Source organism: Scophthalmus maximus, chromosome 1 (genome assembly GCF_022379125.1).
Source record: "Scophthalmus maximus strain ysfricsl-2021 chromosome 1, ASM2237912v1, whole genome shotgun sequence".
NCBI lineage: Eukaryota > Metazoa > Chordata > Actinopteri > Pleuronectiformes > Scophthalmidae > Scophthalmus > Scophthalmus maximus.
The window spans coordinates 24880780-24902150 of record NC_061515.1 but is presented as its reverse complement, the minus strand read 5'-3'; the positions used below and the strand labels follow the sequence as shown (position 1 = coordinate 24902150).

Below are 21371 nucleotides of genomic sequence, written 5' to 3'. Positions count from 1 at the left end.
TTTTCAAACAAGATTTCACACAACAAATCCTGACAAGTATGTGCACCTTTTTAAATACTCACGAGTTATTAAGCACTGCACACTTTTCTTTTTTACTTCTTACAAAGATCTTAATTTTACTCTCTGTATTCTTGCCTTACTTGGATAAAGTCCGGGTTTGGGGATTACTAAAACCATAAAGCCTTCAGTCATATAGCAGTAGCTGAAAGTTTCACAACCTCCTGAGCTTGTTTGTACTTTATCAAATGTCCATTTCTGACTGCTACTTAAAATGTCCCACAGTGGCACTGCTTTTTAAAATTTGTATTATTAGCTATTACAGTGTATGTGATGAGGATCTAAGAATCATTGTAAATGACAACAACTAACTGTACTTACTGCAAGTCTAATGTTGATAATGATATTGGTTATAACTGCATATTACATTAAAAGAATTCCATACCTGGCTTACCTGTCAGCTCAGCTGTTTTGCTCCTGGCCACCTACTGTGTGTTTTACACATGGTCCACAGTGCTCTCTGCTGGACAAACTATGTAATGACAGTGCTATATCCAAATGACCTGTACAGCAAACTTTCAGACATACTTGTTCATGTATTACGGAACAGTTTTTTTATAGCGGCAAATATAGGCACTTATACTGATACATCAGCTAGGCTCTGTGAGAGAGTTCTCAGTGCAACTTTCATTGTGTGATAGAGTGTGTATAGCTGTCCTATCCTACAGCTTGTGGTCTGTTCCAGGACTGGATAAAATGCAAATGCATAAGAAGTCGAACTCTAATTGGGGGCTATCGGACTGGAATGTTTGGGGCTATCGGTATAAGGAAACCACAAATTCAATTGAATGATTAAAATGGGCAACTGCACATGAGGTCACCAGAACCCACAGAGACCCTAGGTTTTGAAAGGTGTCTTAATGAGATGGATTATATTTGGGAATATGGAGCGCTAAAACACAATAGCAGATGCATTTATAGGGGACATCATGAGAACGGGAGCTCTGATTGTTTTCTGGGTACTGTTCCACTGGCATGTACACTCTGTAAACGATAGGTACAGACATGCTGCTTGTTTCAGAGGTTTAAAACATTTTTTTTTTAATCTGATGATAAAAGGCTTCCATTGACAGATGTACAGTGGCATACATCCATATATTACATCACATGGTGTTTGCAACACCATATGCAGCATCATACTATATATATATATATATATACAAATTAATTAATTTATTTATTTATTTATTTATTTATTATGCTGATGATATGTATGATATTCAATCAGTGTTATTGTAATGAATATGAGTCCAGTTCCTTGTACCATGACGATCCACTTCCAATCCGCCGGGTCTTGTGGCCAGGACGCAGTGCATTGTGGGACGTGGGCTGACGCCGAAGTCAAGATGGCTGTGAACGTGAAGCAGGGTGAACAGCCTGCAGTGGGAAGGCCGTGAATGAAGTTTTGAATAGAAAATATCTTCGCCGCTGCCCGTTCGCACTCAGACCATCGCGCCGTCCAAGTTGCAATCGACCCGCGACGGAGCTGACCCCTTCACCAACAACAGCAGCGGAATCGCAAACAACCGAGGAGAAAAAGTCTCGTATGAATCCCGACGAGAAGGAGGACTGTGAGTGTGCGCCACCACAGGCCGAGACCAGCCCCGCAGGAGGAACCGATAGGTGGGGACGCCGGGCGGAGAGAGCCGGGGATGCCGGGGCTCGCTAGGAGGAGCACTGGAAGAGTTAGCTTAGCTAGCTAGCTAGCTGTGGCTGGTTGCTGTGTTGATGCGATTGCTCCGTGTCTTTCTCTTTCTGTCGCAACATTTAGACAACGTGCACAGCGAGCAGCGGTCGATTAACAAGACACAAATCGTTGCTAGTTTGCAAACGCCGCGTTTGCACGGATGCTGTGCGCGCCAAGGCCAGCGGGCTTGCTAGTATTTGCACCGTTAGCCTGCTAAGCGAGCGTCGGGGTGTGCAGGTGCCTGACGTTTCTCCTGCTTCACGATCGGCGTTGCCCCCAGTGCGAGGCTGTCGTTTAACACCTATTTCAACAGTCCGCAAACAAGGGGACGCTTATTAACAACAGCAACAACGCGCCGATTGCATTTAGTAAAAGTACACTGATCGAATCGCCGGGAGGGAACTGGTCGGACACCGACACCGAGGTTGCTTTGTGAGGAGGATCTCTTTTAATGCTCCTTCAGAGTCCCAGTATGCCGTGACGTTCGCCTGGTGGCGCAACCAGCCAATGAGATGATAGAATGTGTGTGTTAATTCTCATGTCAGTGCCGCACGTTGTACCGAGTGTTGTTTGCTTGTCGTCCGATCAGAGAATACGAGGAGCCTGAAATAGGAAACCCAGAAGCAAGCCGAATGTAAGTCGCACTCATTTCCCTTCCATGACTTTAAAAGTGTCTGTGAGCATGTGCTGGCAACTGACCCTTCCTCACGTGTGTTTGCCTGGAGACTGTTCTCTTCTCTCACCGTCTTCTACGCCTTGTTTATTGTGCTTGTTATAACCACGTTATGATACACACATATATATATTTGTATATATATATATATATAAATGTCTATATCAGAGCAGATTGTACAGTTCGTCATGAATCCTGGGAACTTTACAATTACAAATAAAGAGACCCGGCTGCTAATATCGTCCGTCAGATTGAGCATGCGGCTCTGCGGCTTCGTTCCCTTTAAACCGCTTGAGGATCATTTGAATTATGAGAGGAGCGTGGTTCAGTCCCTCACCAAATGCAATCGGTCTTCTTCATCAGCAGAAGAAGGCCGATCGCTTTTAGTTGAAGGTTCTGGGTAAAAGCTTGTTCTTCACTTACGGCTCACATGGTCCAGAAAGTACGCACGTGCTCACATTTTAGAGCTTAAGCATAAAGCTTGTGTAGATTTGTGTATAGTAAATTCGTTTTTTGGCTGACATATTTTTTATTGAGCTTTCTTAATGCAAAAGTGGTTATCCACGCCGGCCTCAAATCTGGCCAGCCTAAGTAATGTTCACCTCATCAGCAAAGTCAGAAAAGGAAGTGAGAGTCCAAGTCTCTCCATTTAAAGTTATGAAACCAAACTTTAATGGATGTTGGGAAATATCGTCAAAAAACCTACACGACCAACACTGCAGACGTGCAACTGTCTTGGGTTGTCCGATGACGTGAACGGCCAATGGCTCCTCAGTCGTAAACAGGGAATCCTTCTCCTCTCTACTGTCCATGCCGTATTACGCTGTTACGATGGATAAATTCAAATCATGTTGTACTTGTAACTTATTGTGCCTTACTTCTGAATGCAGGAAGCGAGCAGCTGCCAAACATCTAATAGAGCGCTATTACCACCAGTTAACGGAGGGCTGTGGGAATGAGTCATGCTCCAACTCATGGTGTGCCTCGTCAGTCGGCTTCAACCGCATGGATAACAATGCAGCTGCGGTCAAGGCCCTTGAGCTCTACAAGGTCAACGCCAAGCTATGTGACCCCCACCCCTCGAAGAAGGGCACCGCTTCGGCCTACCTGGAGAGCAGCGCTCACAGCAACTCGGCCTCTGCCAACAGGAAGATGAACCATAAAGATGTCCACTCTGTACGGGACAATTTCAAAGGTGAGTTGATGACAGACATTCTGGAGTTACACACTGTTGGGGAGGGAAAGAGAGACGAATATACTGTTCCATGTAGATGCCTTATGATTTGAATCTGTGGGTTTTGTCATCTTAGTTTCCCTTTCTAATTTTAACCATGCAATGTGTGATTCTGTGTGCAGATGTAAATTACCTGACAGAGGAGAAAGTGTATGAGATCTTGGACATCTGTGGCGAGAAGGAGGATTACTCGCCCCTGATCAGGGTAATAGGTCGGGTGTTCTCGAGTGCTGAGGGCCTAGTGCAGAGCTTCCGGAGGTCCAAACCTCACACCAAGGAGGAGCTCAAGTCCCTCCAAGGCAAAGATGAGGACAAGGACGAGGATGAGAAGGAGGCTGCTGCCTGCTCTGCTACGGCTATGGAGGACGACTCCCCCGCCTCCTCTTCCTCATCAAGGCTGGGAGAGGGCTCTTCAGGGAAAAACGATGTCCAAAAGCTGGCACCTGACGAGGTATCGGTGGACATTGACGCCGTGCGCCGGGTCTACGAACGCCTGCTATCCAACGAGAAGATCGAAGCCGCCTTCCTGAATGCACTGGTCTACCTCTCGCCCAACGTAGAGTGTGACCTGACGTACCACAATGTGTATTCACGAGACCCAAACTACCTGAACCTGTTTGTTATAGTGATGGAAAACAGCAACCTCCACAGCCCAGAGTACCTGGAGATTGCACTCCCGCAGTTCTGCAAGGCCATGAGCAAACTCCCACTGGCAGCTCAGGCCAAGCTGGTCCGCCTGTGGTCGCACTACAGCGCCGGGCAGATCCGGCGCATGGTGGAGACCTTCCAGCAGCTTATCACCTACAAGGTGATCAGTAACGAGTTCAACAGCCGCAACCTGGTCAACGACGACGACGCAGTGGTGGGGGCCACCAAGTGCTTGAAGATCGTCTACTATGCAAACGTGCTGGGCGGCGACCTCGACATGGAGCACAACGAGGAGGAGGACGAGGAGCCCATCCCCGAGTCCAGTGAGCTCACCCTGCAGGAGCTGCTGGGCGAGGAGCGACGGAACAAGAAGGGTCCACGGGTGGACCCCGTGGAGACGGAGTTGGGAATCCGCACCAACGATTGCCGGCGGCCGCTCATCCCCTTTGAGGAGTTTGTCAATGAGCCTCTGAACGAGGTGCTGGAGATGGACAAGGACTACACTTTCTTTAAGGTTGAAACTGAAAACAAGTTCTCCTTCATGACCTGTCCCTTCATCCTAAATGCTGTCACCAAGAACCTGGGTCTGTACTACGACAACCGCATCCGCATGTACAGTGAGAGGCGTATTACTGTGCTCTACAGTTTGGTGCAGGGCCAGCAGCTCAACCCTTACCTGCGCCTCAAAGTGCGTCGAGACCACATCATTGACGATGCTCTGGTCAGGGTATGTGTGAGCCAGTTTACATACATGGCCCTTTTCAACAACAAAAAAAATAAAGAGATTTATTTGGCAGGTCATTGCGCTGATCTGTTTCTCTTTTGACTCTCTAGCTGGAAATGATAGCGATGGAAAACCCTGCAGACTTGAAGAAGCAGCTGTACGTGGAGTTTGAAGGAGAGCAAGGTGTTGATGAAGGAGGCGTTTCCAAAGAGTTCTTTCAGCTGGTGGTGGAGGAAATCTTCAACCCCGACATTGGTAAGAAAACACACAACTAGCATTCAACGCCTCTTTGGATAACTAGGACAGACGACTAGCATTCATGTTTCAGAGCTCAGTGTAGCATTCCTACACATGATGATTCAATGATAAGAGACTGACACCCGCTTCAGATGCACTCTATGATCTGCCAGTGTCTTTAAAGCAAAATCGAGCTTTGAATGGTTTAAACAGAAAAGTCATTACATGGGGATAACCACCACTGGATGATGGACACTCGGATACTCAACTGGGAACAACTACAGATTTACTTGTTCTTCCATTTTGTACGACCGTTTGCGTGAATGCAGCATAAAGCTAGACGGGGCAGAAAGGTGTTAACCATGTGCAAAATAAAGAGCCAGAGGGTTAGTGAAACGCTTTAAATAAATGCGGGCTGCTCCACTGATGTAGAAACATAAGTAAACATGTGTTGGTTCCACTTCTGACAGTGAGCCAGCATGACCAACACAAGCATCCTGACCATCCCATTCACTCTGCCTCCAGCTGCTGCTGCACTGCTGCATCACATTCGCTGACTCTGACTCACTCACCACTCTGGTCCTTTCCCTCAGCTAAAGATACATAGTTTTTAAATAAACAAAACATGATAACAGATGGTTTTTAAATGAACAAACCTTCACTGGTCTGATGTTATTCCTGTAAGACCGACATCTCTCTTTCTGCAGGCATGTTCACGTACGACGAGCGCACCAAATTGTTTTGGTTCAATGCGTCGTCTCTCGAAAACGAGGGCCAGTACACGCTGATCGGCATCGTTCTGGGCCTGGCCATCTATAACAACTGTATCCTGGATGTGCACTTTCCCATGGTGGTCTACAGGAAACTGATGGGCAAGAAAGGAACCTTCAGGGACCTGGCTGACGCCAACCCGGTAAGAACTACCTCTTAACGCTGCCAGACTTTAGTGCTGGAAGTTCATGTTTTTGAGCAGCCATGTTTGTCACTTGATATGATGATATATGACTGTGCCGGACTGTGCTGGGTAGGTTCTGCACCAGAGTCTGACGGAGCTGCTGGAGTATGAGGGCAGCGTGGAGGAGGACATGATGATCACTTTCCAGATTTCCCAGACGGACCTGTTTGGGAACCCACTCATGTATGATTTAAGGGAAAATGGGGACAAGATTCCAGTCACAAATGAAAACAGAAAGGTGAGGCAAAGGTTATTTGCTAGAATCATCATTAGCATCATCTCCAGTATCTTTGAGAAGAAGTTAAAAAAGCGTATTTATTCTACAGCAGTAGTGGGATGTACTTACTAACTCACTCTAACAGTTATTACCAGCCTGCAGTCTGTATTGCTGCGGCTTACTGAAGCACTGGTTTTCTAGTATGACCAGCACTGGCATTTCAATGAACTGGCGTTGCTAGGCCTGTCACGATAACAACTTTTTGTTGCACCATATATCGTCCCAGAAATGATTGCGATAAACAATATCACCAATTTAAGACCATTTTTTCACACTGAATCATGTGAGCTTGGTCGTTGCGCGTGCAGGTCCTACACGATTCGTGTTGCTGATGAGAGAAATTTTATCCAAAGTTTAGACATGCATTTAGGCCTCAGACAAAACAAACACTTTGAAGACATGGAGCCTTTAGACAAATACTAAGGAAATCCATATTTTCTGACGTTTTATAGACCAAACCAGTAATTGATTAATCGTACGACGAGAAATGAAGACGGCAGCATGAACAGGGGGGTTCACTCTTTGTGCCGTTTGGTGTTTCATTGCATAGGAAAATCAAATTCCACTCACCTGCCTCGTCTGTACATGGCAGCAGATGTTTTTGGCGTGAATGTGCAAACTGTGGCTGGATACCAGGAGTCCAAGAGGGGAAATGGCCCCGTCATTAACCGTGTTGGTGTTGGTTTGTGCAGGAGTTCGTGGCCCAGTATGCAGAGTACATGCTGAACAAAAGCGTGGAGAAGCAGTTCAAAGCCTTCAGGAGAGGCTTCCACATGGTCACCAACGAGTCGCCCCTCAAATACCTGTTTCGGCCCGAAGAAATCGAGCTGCTCATCTGCGGAAGCAGGGTGGGATGTGATGCCACAGATTTGAAATATGCCATTGAGTTGTTGTTTCATTTCCATTCATTCACTTTTATCTGTGTCACCTTCTGCAGAACCTGGACTTCCTAGCACTTGAAGAAACGACAGAATACGATGGCGGTTACAACAGAGATTCTCGAATCATCAAGTAAGAAAGCGTGAAACAAGTTTCCACGTGAACTGCACAGTAAAAAACGTGAAGCCGGGTTGGCGTTCGTGTGAACGCTGCGCACACATCCTGACAATTGTTTTTGCGTCGTAGGGAGTTCTGGGAGACGTTGCACTCGTTTGGAGAGGAGCAGAAGCGTCTCTTTCTGCAGTTCACCACCGGCACCGACCGGGCACCTGTGGGTGGGCTTGGCAAGCTGAAGATGATCATCGCCAAGAATGGCCCTGACACAGACAGGTGAGTGGCCTCTGGTCGTCATTTTTTCCCCAAATTTGCAAGTTAACAGAACTGCTTTCCAATTCTTCCTGGAAAGTCACTGTGCCACCACAGTGCTCGCAGCCTGCACCACAGAGCATTGCCCGAAGCTACAGCCGCACCACTTGGTTTTAGTTTTAGCAGCGGGGGCAGTCCCACCGCTGCTGCTATGGTTTCGCCTGTTGTATTTTGAAAACTCTGTGCGTGCGTTTCCTCCCACTTTCATTCACTTCCTGATTGGTTCTATCAGTCACGACTGGACCAGCAGCAGTGAATGAAAACCTTTGAAATCACTTACTGTCGGCAACAGTCTCTGATGTTTCAACTAAAACCCAACTGAATCTGCTCCCCGTCTACACCGACCTGCTCATGTTCAGTGTGCGTGGATGGTCGAGTGAGGAGCATTTTCAGGGATGTTCGTATGGACGGGCTACAGATGACACAGAGCTGAAACGCTCGTGTGGAGATGGTTTTAGTTTGTAAAATGAAAAGGTATCAAGTCTTGAAATGTCTGAATAGTAGCAGAGCTGGTTACATTAGAGCAGCTACAACAGACATCTGCTCTATGTTAGTCAGCAGATGTCGGCAGCGTGGTGCTGTATGAGAGAGTCTGACCCACGGGAGGAACCATAGAGAAAGAGAACCACAAGTTTGTGATTGGTGGTGAACCTGCTGTACCTTTGTGGTGATCAGGCCCTGTCGTCCTCTTCAGTTCCAGTCCCCACATTAACCACAGTTACGTTGCCTCATGAGTTTCTGCTGAGGGCCATTAGGTGGCAGAGAGCAGGAGATATGAAGTCAAACTGCCAGTGATGGATGGATGTGTCTGACGGTCCACGAATGCTCCTGCTGTTGGGCGCTTCTGATAATCTCCTGCTGCTTTCTGTATATGGGAACCACACACACGTTACCCACACACACAGCTTGAGTGACTTATACGTTGTCCTCTGACTTTGGGTGATTTTAAACTCGAATATTCAATTGTCAGAATTTTTCACTGTTTCACAATTCTTTTCTCTGTCTACTGTTACTGTTTCAGACAACGGACACAATTTGAAGCGATATAAAATGCTGTGTTGACCGTGCAGCTCTTTGACCAAAGACCTAACTGACCCTCCGGTGCGAGGGGGAGAAACTGACCCGCTGTGTGTCGTCTTGTCTCGGCAGGTTACCGACGTCTCACACTTGCTTTAACGTGCTGCTGCTGCCCGAGTACAGCACCAAGGAGAAGCTGCGAGAGAGACTGCTGAAAGCCGTCACCTATGCCAAAGGGTTTGGCATGCTCTGAGCGCCTGCTCCGAGCACTCGGCAAAGGGACTCCTTCTCAGAAAGCCCATCAAACCCCGCCCCGCCCCCTTCCTTTATCAAGACCCAATCTAGACGGTGACAAAGACCGACGAGAGCACGGTTTCGTGGCAAAGCAAGTCAATAACGAGAGAGAGGAGACACAGTTCCGATAGAGCGCTGTAGTAGTTCTTCTACTGTGCCTGCAACATCCCTCATCAGTCAGTGTGAGAGCACAGAGATCTCCTGATCAAAGTACCCGCAGCCCCCCCTTTATCTTTTGTCTGTACAGAGAGGATCACTTTCCTTATTATTTATTTGAAGGCTAAAAATGGGTGATTTGTTTTTTTCTGTTTTTTCATGCCTGCCTGTTCCTTCCCTACTCGTGGAAAGGGAAATGGTAATATTAAAACTATATAAATTTAGGACGAAACATTAACAAGTCGGTTATAAGCCCCATTTATTGAACAAAAGCGTGTTAGTGTAGCTCAGTTCTGTTCACAGAGGAAAATCTAGTTTTTAGAGTAGTCTTGAATACAGAGTACTGTATTCCCCTCTGACCATTCCACTAACAGCCATCGCTCACTGTTTCTACCAAGTCCACTTTGATCAAGGTAAGCATTCGGAAAAACGACTGTCATTTGGCAAAATGGCATTATACTATAGCTGTTCTTGAGTTGAGTTCATTTTTTTCCTTCCGGGGAGGGGGGGAGCGGACGCCGCAGGTTAGACTAATACCTTGTCAGAGCTGTGTAAGTGCACTTAGACATTTTCAGAATGTTTGTTTTTTGGCCACAGGTTGCCATTGATTGTTCGAAGCATTTTATTTCCATGTCTTCCTGTGTTGACGATTCTAAATAAAAAAAAAAAAGAACATTATTTATATATCAGTGCGGCTGTAACTATGATACCGTATTGTGCATGTTTCGGAGGATGTACACATGTAAACCAGTCACTGATGATGTTCTCAGATAAAAGACGTCTCTCCTCGTGCCAACCTACACAAGTCGGTTGATCGGTAAAACCCCAGTAAGCACTTTGTGTTGTTTGTGTCTGTCTTAGTCTCACACCCCAGTTGACCTCCTCATCTACTGACGAGCTTTAGTCCACCGGACCTTTGGTTACACCTGTTGTTACAACACACGTGTCCTGACCCGTCGCCACGCGACAAAGTGCTCTGAAATCACGACGCGCCGCCAGAACCCGGCGCGGCTGAGTGCCGCTGTGATCGGACACTTGATTGTTCCGTCCGAGCTGCAGCCGAAGGCCGCACCAACCCCCGAAGCCCCCGAGACGTCCCATCGGTCGCCTGCTCTGCCGTTAAGACGCACAGTGGTCAATGAGCAGCGCAACGCTGTGGATTGATCCGTGTGCGCATGAGCAGAGCGGAAGCGTCATTAAAAGGAACGGTGACATTTTGTGCAGCACGTGATTCCTCTGATGTCATGTCGTTTGCATCTAGTTGAGGTCGGAGGCGAAAGCAGTAGCTAGCTCTTGAGAACAAGAACACAATGTCCCGTTCACAGTGTGTGCGTTAAGGCCGGTTGTTTTCTCTGTCTCCAGGGGAGACGCCACTGGGTGGATCATCACTGTGATCAGATTTAGATATGTGACATTCGATGAGAATCAAAACAGGTGTAACCACTGTCTATGGAATTGTTTGTTTTTTGTTTATCAACTTAAATTGGAATATCAGCTGTGAAATCATCCCCCAAAGAGCAGGCAGATGTTTTCTATTGTTCTCCGTCGTCTTTATTTTTTATAGTTGTGTTTGTCATTTGGTTTTTTTCTTTTTTGGAACTCTGCTATTTCACACTTTGACTCACACTGTCAGGCAACACCAGTCCCCCGACAGTGTGTTTGTGCACAACAAAGTTTGTTTAAACCACTTCTTAGGAAGAGAAAACAAAAACGTGGGCACATCTGAAATGTCACTTCATTGCATCGTTGCTGCTCACCTGGGCTCCAGGGGCTCGCGAAGGTCAAAGGTGAACCGGATCTTGGAAAGGGAAGCAGTTTTCCTGAATTGGTTTTACGCAACAGTTCTCAAAAGATCTAAAAGATACAGGCAAAAAGTGATGAAAGGCTCAAAAGTATTCCGTGTTGTGAAAACATGCTAAATAAAGATGACGCCTTTTTTCCAACTTGTATCGTCTTCAAACCTGATTCAAGTCCACAGGTTCCTTGTTGTCGTGAAGATGAATCGCACCATGTTGAGCTGTCATTAGATCATTTCTGCTGAAATATTTACACCAGTTACATTGAAAACACAGGTCATTTCTGTTTGATAAGTTGAACAAAAGTACTCTTTCTTCAAACACATGGCTTTGGTCTAGGGCTTGAGTTGGGATTATTGTTTTCGGGGTCTCCCATTTTTAGTTTTAGTCTGGTTTATCTGAATTGATATTGAACGGAATTTGGGGCGGTTTCCTGAGTCCACAACAATTTCAACTTTCAATCCAACATAAATAACATACTGTGGGCGGCAGTTAGGATCCCACAGGTGACAACTGCAACGCTGTGATGTACGTGGAGGGCACCAGGATATTATGGTTGCTAAATCATCAGAAGATCCCACGCATGCACGCATGCATGCACACAGTGATAACCCTAGTTCTATGACCCCCCCCACACACACAATTTAGTGATGTAACATTCCAACGAACAACAATCAGCCACATAATGTGAGTTTCACATTTGACTCATTTTGCATTATATTGATAATATCATTTGCGTTTTGCTTCCTAAATTGACTCCACAATGCTTTGTCACATGCTCAATTTTTTATATAGTGTCAGTGACTAATCAGTCTGATGTAAATGTAAAAGCATTCATGAAACTTTTATTATGAGCATTCGAAAATTAGGTTACAACTGTGCATTTTTACACTTCATCACAAGTGTCATGTGTGTTTAGTGTGATTCAAAATCTATTTTCAACTGTTCTTGAAAATGCTTACGGCGTTGCTTTGGAAATCATGCTACGTATGGAAAATTTTAAAATGAATAATACATCTTTTTCAGTTCAAGGAAGTACAGTATTCTTGTCAAACTTGGGCAAGTGCGCAGGGAAAACTGCATTTTATGGACGATCCAGGCATTCTGGTTCTGGTAGTACCGTTAATTTAACCGATTGCTTATTTTACCCATTGACAGATGCTTTTGTAATTGAAAATGCATTTTTTGTGTAACAAAATCAAGTAAATGGTAGTGTACATCAGAATATTTCTGATCTAGCAAGATGTACCATCTTTCAATACACGATCTTGAGATACCCGGCCCAATACGTAGTTCTACGTGTTTGTGATGGATGGAGACGGCTGGTCTGACGCCACTTGGTGTGTACAAAGAGTCCTACACTACCATCGGATGAGTCCTCAAGCCCGGCGGTAGCAGTACCAAGCCAATCACTACTCATCGTCTACCCTGACGGTTCGGACCTGGTTTGATATATTGCTGAGCCGCTGCTTGAACTTACGTTGCGAGGATTCATACTGGTTCGTCAGCTTCTTAAATTTGGTTGACATGACATCCATACTGGCTTCAATCTTGTTGACTTTGTCCTCCAAGTCTTTTGCATCAGTCGCAATGACCATCGACTCATCTAGAAGGTTATCTTTCAACAGGATGGCCCGTCCCTTGTCCTCCAGGGCATTTTTCGCGTCGGGATACTCTGTGAGGGCCTCCATCAGATCGTCTTTGGACAGGGCAAACAAATCAGAGTAGCCCACGCTTCGGATGTTGGCCGTTCTTCGGTTTCCCGCCTTGCTGCCCTTGATCCCTAAGATGCTGATTTCGCCAAAGTATGCCCCATCACTGAGAACCACAAACTGGGTAACCCCATCATCTGCCACTACAGCCAGATGTCCTTCCTTGATAATATACATTTCCCTGCCAATGTCCCCCTTCTTACAGATGTAGTCACCAGGACTAAAAACTTGAGGCTGAAGCTTGAGGACCAACTCGACAAGCAAACCTGCTTCACAGTCTTGGAAGATGCGCACTTTTCTTAGGGTCTCCAGGTGTACGTTGATGGCAATCTCGGCCTTGAGCTTGTCTGGCAGGTTCTTCAGCACTTGCTTCTCATCGCATGTTTTTTCCTCCGTCCACAGGTAATCGAACCACTTCACCACCCTCACCTCCAGGTCTTTGGTGACCTTCCGAAATTGCATGTACTGCTTAATAGAGTCAATCTTAGCCTGGAACTCTACACGTGCAGCATTCATGTTGGAAATCATTGCACCAACATTCCCTACAATCGTAGCAAAGATCAGAACTCCGGTGAGAAAGTCGACCACCACAAAAAAGTACTCGACGTCTCGGACTGGGGGAGGTGTCTCACCAATCGTGGTCAAGGTGAGAGTGGACCAGTAAAAGCAGTAGATGTACTGTCTGGCCAGACGAGCATACTCTGGATTCTTCATGTCTGGATACACCCAGGTGTCTGAGCCAAAGCCCAGCACCTTAGAGAAGGCAAAGTAGAGGCAAGCATTCCAGTGGATGATGATGATGATGTAAAGTACGAGATTACCAATACGGAATATGTTAGGGAAGTTGGTTCGAGTTTCAGTCCGATCAAAGAACTCAAAGAGTCGGGCTAACCTGAAGAGACGGTTGAACCTCCACTCTGGGTTATTGATTCCAATTTGGAAGAATATAATATCAGTGGGAATAACTGAAATGACATCTAATTTGAACTGACGAGTCTTTATGTACTTCTCTTTCAGGACCTTTTCATCCCTCACAAGCAGCCCTTGCTCCAGAAAACCTGTGGGCATATTAGAATATGATCAGCTTGGTCATGTGATAACAGTTTCCTGTAAAGACAAACTTCCCACATTCCCACAGATGTCCCCTCACTGACCTGTCCTGGCTCTCACAAAAGTGTCCAACAAGTACAGGGCATCTGAAGTGTAGTCCAAAACCATCCACAGTGTTGTATTTTTATACTGTAGTTCGTTAAAGCAAGACCTACGAGGAAACAGAAAGATGACAATGACACCTCTGGAACAGCAGTAGGATTAACAAGGGAAAAACAAAATGCCATGAGTTCAGACCTGGCCACCAGGAGCATCAGGTTGTAGAACACTGGGATGGATATTGTCAACAGCCAGTAGTAGTACAGGTCTGTGGCGGGGTCCATGATCCACACTTCCTTTCTGAAGGAGAAAAGGCTCATCAAGGTGAGGTAGTGAGAAGGTTTGTGGTGCCAGTTCTGAGGTTCCTACATTAAATTGCCATTGAAGAATTATGACCAATATGTCCAGTCGTACTAATACTAGAAAATCTCTTAATACTGTGCATGATCCAGTTTAGAGAATACGATCTCCTGGCAACAGTTATGCTATGATCCATTATAGCTCGAAGGTCAGGGTTATCGTTCCATTATAATTTCGGGAACTTGGAAATACCGACCTCCGAGTCGGAAGTTGCACCTGGAATGCCCCCGGAAGGTCGGGGGGGAAATTCACCACCCTGACTTCTGAGCTCGGAGTTCCGAGGTATAATAGAATGCAGCATTAGACTATTTTGTCTTGCATATATATATATTTTCACCTTTATCACACTAGGTACGTTGATTTTTTTTTATATATCTGTCAGGTCGAATTAAGAGACAATGTTCATGAAAGTGAGAAAAACACATGAAGAATATTCATCTTATAGAAAATTGCAGCCATAAAAAAATAGTAAGAGGTACTTACGGTTCTTCCTTCTTCTCATCTTTCTTGACATCTTTCTTATCATCCTTCTTCTCATCTTTCTTCTCATCTTTCTTCTCATCCTTTTTCTCATCTTTCTTCTCATCCTTCTTTTCATCCTTCTTCTCATCTTTTTTGCTGTAAAATGCCACAAACAGAGGCAGGTGGTTTAAATATGTGTAATCTACTTGACACCCGGTCATGTTAGAGCCTGAGGGGGGCGCTGTGACACAGTACAGCCATTCTACTGTATATTGCCGGTACAGGACTTAGATGTGTGTGTGTGTGTGTGTGTGCGTGCGTGCGTGCGTGCGTGCGCGTGTGTGTGCGTGTGTGTGTGTGTGTGTGTGTGTTAATCAGTATCAGTGAGGCTGATTCTGGGTGTTGTGTTATATGCATCATATGTTTATGTATATATATATAAATCTGACGGCTCTTCTGACCGGTCAATAAAACTCAAAAAGATCTATATGAATATATATATAATGGTATATTTGCCATTTGTCGTTGTATCAAAACTATCTACTGGCATTATTTGATCAGGTCGTGTTATGATATGTGATGTGCGCGGGGATCCATACACTATCTTACCCGTCGTTGTTGTTGCAGTTGTTCAAATTGCGCGCAGCCAGAGGCCACCGACCATCACTGCAAGAGAAACGCGTGTCAGAGAACAGATTGTGGATATGATGAACAAGTGAACGCTGCTCTACATGGGATCTGGTGATCATTCCAAAGTACAGTAGTAAGAGCCACAGCGTGCTGAACCATAGACCAGGCCCAGCTCAGGTACAGCACAGTGATCGAGAAGAAATAAACTACCATGAATACAATAAATCACTCATACTTTCTTTGTGCTTTGTGAACAGGCCGGCTCTGTGTCAAAATGAGTCTGACGTTCACCTTACAGCTAAATGATGTGAGCCCAGGCGGGTTTTTCCAGTACACATTTCATTCAGTGTCGTTCACAATATCAATGTATATTCGTGTATAATCCCACAGTCTCATTAAATGAAAATCTGTCTGGACGCCAAACGGATTACAGGCTGACTGTGAAACCTTCATCAGAATGAAAGGTGATGCTTGAGGCTTGGTCAGATCCCCAAAATTATTATTGGCATTATAATTACTATTCGTTTTTTAACGACTGGGTTTGAAGATTTTGAAGATTTGATTGTGTATCAGACATTACAGCAATATTCCGATTACCTGAATAAGATCATAATACTTTCATACTCATGATAAGCAATGATCGAGTTAGGACATGTGGAGTATTCTGATCTTAGTCACGTTATATGTGCCTAAATCCCATTATAATATCCTATTGGAGTTTGGATTATGAATATGGATGTGAGTGGAATGTGAGTAGTCAGAGTCTCTACAGTGATCCTCCGGTGGCTGCAGGTGCACCACCCACCTGCTCCTGCTGCTGCTCCCCATGTCGACCTCGCTCCTCCGGCTGCAGGAGCCGGACTCTGCGGGACCAACTCTACTCTTCCCCGAGTGCATCGTGTGGGACCGCCTTGGAGAAGAGATCAATGTGGCGTCATTGCCGGTTTATCAGCAGATGCGCAAGGGTTTTGAAATATCACCTGTATGCCGTGCACCCTGGATTTGTTTCGTACCATGCACACACGTGGAATCAGTCCTGCTGCCTTGTCAGACAGTGGAACAGCTTCTGTGTGTGTTTAGTCTCATTAGCTTTTTCTCCTTCAGCAACGTTAACGCAAATCCTTCTCTCCCAGATTACATCAGCTAAAATTAGATGTTCAGCCCTGTGGGACTTTGAAAAGCTCCACTTTGGAGTAGCTCACTTTTGTTTCTCTCACTCACAGCATGTACAGTACAACAACCACCACTCGTGGCACCCCGCCGGCTCAGTTTACCTGAATGTGAGCGATAAAGACGAGTCAGGAGAAGTCAGGGTGAGCTCTGGATCAATCTCATGCTGCTGCTGGGTGGCTCTTCCTCCTCCCTCCCATCAAACTGGAGACTGACAGCAGAGCCTCGGACCCTGTGAAGGAGCGAATATTGTATATCCTCTATTGAAGCCACTGGACAAAACAACCGCCCTTGTTTTCTCTGGACAGAATCCTCCTCTGCTGTGGTGGAGCTCCTTCTGTTCATCCACTCTGGATGAACAGATGATGCTCCTGGCAGAGGACAGAGGAGGAGGAGGGAAGAGGGAGGAGGGAGGAGTAAGAGGAACTTTTCTACACCTTTCAATCAGTCAGTGGGAGAGCATCATAACAACAAACATTAAATTATGATACAGCTTTCACCTTAGATTTCTGAGGCTGCTTCACTCCTCCACAATAAACCACCAATCTCCAAAAACGTACTAGCCAAAACGTATTAATAATAGTAGATCTTCTTCTGTGTAAATACAAATTTAAGAATTTCTGTTGTCATTTACGGATTCTTCAGTTGAACCAGCTTTACACGTTGCCTGTTTATTGTTCAAGCTATTTTATTTTGACGAAGATTTAAGTAGAAAGTAGCATGACGGCACAGACGGGTTTGTGATATAAAAGGAAGCTTGGCCATTAGGAAGATGGGAAGATTAAAAGATGCGGTGACAGATATGTCATCTGTGCGTCATGTCATACACACTGCAGTGCTGCCGGGAATGCTGATCATTGCATTCGTATAATAATAATAATTGTCGAATTATTTAATGAGCGTGTAATGTTGTCCAGCAATCATAAATAAATTCTGGTCGATAAACAGGACAGATTGGAGTTCGGAGCGTCCTCTTTATTTATATTCTTTCCAGTCTGAGTAAATCCTCTTAGAGTGTGTGCAGCTAAAGTGAGACATCAGATCGCCCCCCCCCCCCCCCCAGCCACAGCTAATCTCAGCTCTGCCTCCGCTGCCGCCCTCAGCCCCCAGGACCACGAGGTCACTGCCCGTTAGACGGGTGTGACAGGCCCACGTGGTGGCAGTGAAGACGCCACAACACTCTGCCCTTCTCTCCTTGCATCACCTGCAGTTAAGTCTTTATTTATTTTGCACTTCATGTGGCTCAAAGGCAAAGTGAACACAGGTCACGTCACTTCGGTGACTGACGCCAGTGAGTGACAGACGGATGCTCCCATAGCCAAGAATTGCAGATGTGTCGCACAACAGTTTTTTTTACACATCCACCTGAGAGGATTGTCGTCGTTATCATTCTTATCAGATCTATAGTCAAAACTGAATATTCATCCTTTATTTACTTCTGGAACTTTCATTCTTCAAACTGTCTCATAGAGCTTTGTTGGCGTGTTTGACGCTTTTGTGTGTTTCCCTAATTTGTCGGCCGATTAATTAGAGCCAGGGATAGTTTGGCTCAAATGTGGGAGGAAGGCGGTAGGTAGGCACACTCAGCAGACATGTCGCCCCTACAAGGTGAATGTTTATTTACAGTGCTCTCCATTACACATGCACAATCATAGACAATAAATCTCTTGTCAAAACAAAAGGCACATGTTCACGGCAGCACGAGTGAGTAGATCAGATGTGAAGCCCGCCGCTCCATCATCACACGTTGTCGGTGACCCCAGCTCTCTGCTCTCTCTACCTCTGATCGGTTTTCAACAGTGAAGGACTTCACATTAATGTAAATAGGAAATACACAGTGTGTGTGTGTCTGTGTTTAATGAGCTTCTTGTTCTCATGTCGGGCGAGTGCCGCTGGGGCTGGACCGCAGCCACACAGCAGCCAGATTAGCTGCCGCACACCAGATTAGTCGTAATCTGGTGAGGCCTCTGGGCGAGCGGGGCGGAGGAGAAGTGACGGATCACAAGTTCACACTGACGAGCACCGGTTGGTGTGTCGGAGCGAGTGTCAGGCCTGATGTCTGGAGATGAGCTCTCTGGAAGAGCACACACACAAGATTGACTGTTTTTTTTCTTCTATTCATACGTTTGTTTTGGAGCCAACATCTGAAGTGAAGCTGCTTTCACTCACACATCATTCTCCTGAGCTGTGTTTTGTATTATTATTCTCAATACAGTATTTTTATTATGATTTATAAACATTTCATTTATACTTAATGAGTGTTTTAACTTGAACACACCTTATAAACTGCCCTGGGCGGCGGCACGTGTGGTTCTGGACATGAAGATTGTCCCAGACTACGCCGTAGATATTCTATTTTTTTTATTTGACTGTACGTTTACTGAGCGTTCCTGGTTCATTTGGTGTGACGACTGCTGGCGACGCAGCTCCGCCTCTGATCTGCCTCTGTCAGTGATCCACGGATAATCACCGGCCCCATGTGTTTTATAATTGCTGTGCTCCTTTGGATTCAGCTTGTTGTCTCCAGCACCTCCCAGGGTGCACTGCTCAACGGGGTGGTTCAGAAAACATGGGTCTCATAGAACACTGACTGTGTTGTTCCATTATATATATATATATATGTATATATATATATATATATATATAATGGAAAGCGCAGCCTTTGAACCCTTGAGTAGTATACACTAGAGCCTGACATCGGCCAATATTTGCCTTTCAGAGACATAATGGTATCGGCCCATATTTTAAGAGCCCGACCGATATTATCGGCCAAGTTCTATGTATTTGGTTGTATTTGTATTTTCAATTTATGATTATTTATGATAAAGTTCATTGTTAAACTAAAATATCAAGCCTCAGTTTCACGTGTTTGTCACAAAGGTTTGATAATGACAGTTTAGGAATCATTGACCAACAAATCCATGTCGGTCGGGCTCTAGAAGACACCGGTCCTTAATGAGTCTGTGGTCGTCACCGGCAACACTCTGAATGAAGTGATGATACAAAACAATCATCACAGAATCTATAATTCTCGAAGTACACCGAACAGCCACATTATTCCATTTAGTTAGTAATATTTGACATGGACGCAACAACAGCATTAGAACTGTGACATACAATTGTGAACCAGCAGCAGAATGTCGTGAAACACACACTTACTCACGAGTTCTATCCACAGGAGGTTTTTAAAAGCTACAATCAAAACGGAAAATGAAAACACAACAGTGGTACAAATACAAGTTTCTCTTGATTTAAAAAGCATTCAAATTGCGCTGCTCAGTGAGCATGCGACCTCCAAAGCCCTTTCAACTCCTTTCGCTGTCCAAATAAGGTTTTGCACATGTGACAGTTCGTGTTTATTGAGGCCTGCGTGCAGACCAGTGGACTGACACACATTCGTCAAGCTGAGAGACACATTGTCACAAATCAACAATCTGATCCTGATATCTTGTGTTATCCTAAACTGTAATTGGTTTCAACTGTTGAGGCAAAAGAACTGCCAAAGTCTACTGCTCTTCACCTACGCTGTGATCCGCCACAACCTTTGAAAGTGATTACGGCCCAGTCTCAGCAGATCACCGTCACCAGCACTGCTGACACCAACTCCCACTGCTGCTGATGTGTTCACAACCTGCTGACAGCTGTCGCTGATCTGACTCACCAATTAAACTGGCTCCAGCCTTCGTGCCGTGCTCTGTGAGCGCCTGCCCGGGGGAGCACGGTGTCGTGGCGGCTCCGGCATCCCTCCAGCTCACCCGTCCTCTCCCGCCTCTCCTCAGCTCAGTTCAAATAAGTGCAGCCTCACTGAGACCCAAAGCCATGATGCACTCAGGCGCTCGTTATCCGTCTGTAGACGGGGTGAACGGAAGGAAAAAGCCACACCAGGGCGGTGCACTCAAACAGCTGACAAGGTGTGACCTCAGGTGTGACCTCAGGTATGCCATCAGTAACGCCCTGTGATCAACAGGTTCAGACTGATACCAGGAGCAAAGAGTTTATGTGTGGCTTCCACCAAGGCTCACATTTATACTGAGTGGAGCATCAGTAAACACCCAGGGCCTGAGTCAGGGGCCCTGATGCAAAGAACCTTATTGCTTCACTGAGCGTAGTTGTTTATTAACCAAAGACAGACTCCCTTTTTAAATCACTTTGTGAACGTTTACGTCAATAGTTTTCAAAAATCAGGACACATGGTTTCGACAGCGCGTCCCACCAACCATCTCTACGCCTCCTCCTCTCTTTCCTGAGCAGGACAGGTCCGGCTCTGCACGTCTCTGGCCTGTGCATCACGTTTGACGTGAACTGTGTGGGCCAGAGGTGACATAAATAAATCGTCCCGATGACAAATGGAGGCGATGAAAATGCACGCGGACTCGAAAAGATAAAGGAGCGGTTGAAAAACAGGGCGTGAGAGGAAGAACCGAGTGTTGCACCGCTGCCCTCTTGTGTTCAGAAGTAATACGAACATATGTCGTTAATGACCTGCAATCAGCACTTCATCAGGAACACCTGCGCACCAGCTTGTTCATGCAATTATCCGCTCAGCCAATCAAAACAGCTGTGTTGAGCACAACATCCTGCAGACACAGGTGGGCCGCATTTCCCATTTTACTTCCCATTTTATATATGTTTTATCAGAAAAGTGAGAACATTTCCACATGGGACAGCGGCATTAAAGTTATTCCATCACTCCTCCGCTCCCTGTCACATGATGCATCACCAACACCTTAAGTGCAGCCTCCCCCCAAAAAAGCAGTTTACCTTTAATAATAAATGTCTCCCAAATGTGAATTGACCCCAGATGCTTGTGCGACCATGTTTCCTAATG

General features: G+C 45.6%; 2 protein-coding genes across 4 annotated transcripts; one reads left to right on the top strand and one right to left on the bottom strand.

Moving 5' to 3' along the window:
- Positions 1 to 1365: 1365 nt before the first annotated feature.
- On the top strand, positions 1366 to 11211 carry LOC118299429 (ubiquitin-protein ligase E3A). 3 transcript variants are annotated; one of them, XM_035623185.2, is made up of 11 exons: positions 1366 to 1628; positions 2334 to 2378; positions 3308 to 3612; positions 3774 to 5026; positions 5134 to 5278; positions 5968 to 6173; positions 6289 to 6453; positions 7185 to 7340; positions 7430 to 7503; positions 7618 to 7761; positions 8947 to 11211. In XM_035623185.2, coding segments are annotated over exons 2-11 (2571 nt in total). In that variant the 5' UTR covers positions 1366 to 1628; positions 2334 to 2376; the 3' UTR covers positions 9068 to 11211. The 3 variants fall into 3 exon arrangements, with proteins under 3 accessions (XP_035479078.1, XP_035479061.1, XP_035479069.1); XM_035623168.2 differs by having other exon boundaries at positions 1366 to 1680; XM_035623176.2 differs by lacking the exon at positions 2334 to 2378 and having other exon boundaries at positions 1366 to 1680.
- Positions 11212 to 11888: 677 nt separating this feature from the next.
- On the bottom strand, positions 11889 to 20713 carry LOC118299460 (cyclic nucleotide-gated channel cone photoreceptor subunit alpha-like). The gene is made up of 8 exons (XM_035623238.2): positions 20205 to 20713; positions 16648 to 16775; positions 16179 to 16283; positions 15353 to 15409; positions 14765 to 14899; positions 14120 to 14221; positions 13927 to 14033; positions 11889 to 13830 (listed from the first exon to the last, which is right to left on the bottom strand). Exons 3-8 carry the CDS (start codon positions 16268 to 16270, stop codon positions 12473 to 12475), a joined length of 1851 nt encoding a protein of 616 aa, XP_035479131.1. The 5' UTR covers positions 16271 to 16283; positions 16648 to 16775; positions 20205 to 20713; the 3' UTR covers positions 11889 to 12472.
- Positions 20714 to 21371: the final 658 nt, after the last annotated feature.

Bases quoted from the DNA above. Each gene is read 5' to 3' on its own strand.
- LOC118299429 (XM_035623168.2), top strand. From the start codon at position 1,604: ATGAATCCCGACGAGAAGGAGGACTGTGAGTGTGCGCCACCACAGGCC. The intron at 3,613-3,773 runs GTGAGTTGATGA...TTCTGTGTGCAG, and splicing joins TGTACGGGACAATTTCAAAG to ATGTAAATTACCTGACAGAG. The intron at 6,454-7,184 runs GTGAGGCAAAGG...TGGTTTGTGCAG, and splicing joins TCACAAATGAAAACAGAAAG to GAGTTCGTGGCCCAGTATGC.
- LOC118299460 (XM_035623238.2), bottom strand. From the start codon at position 16,270: ATGCACTCGGGGAAGAGTAGAGTTGGTCCCGCAGAGTCCGGCTCCTGC. The intron at 14,900-15,352 runs GTAAGATAGTGT...GGCATTTTACAG, and splicing joins AACTGCAACAACAACGACGG to CAAAAAAGATGAGAAGAAGG. The intron at 14,222-14,764 runs GTAAGTACCTCT...TTTCTCCTTCAG, and splicing joins GATGAGAAGAAGGAAGAACC to AAAGGAAGTGTGGATCATGG.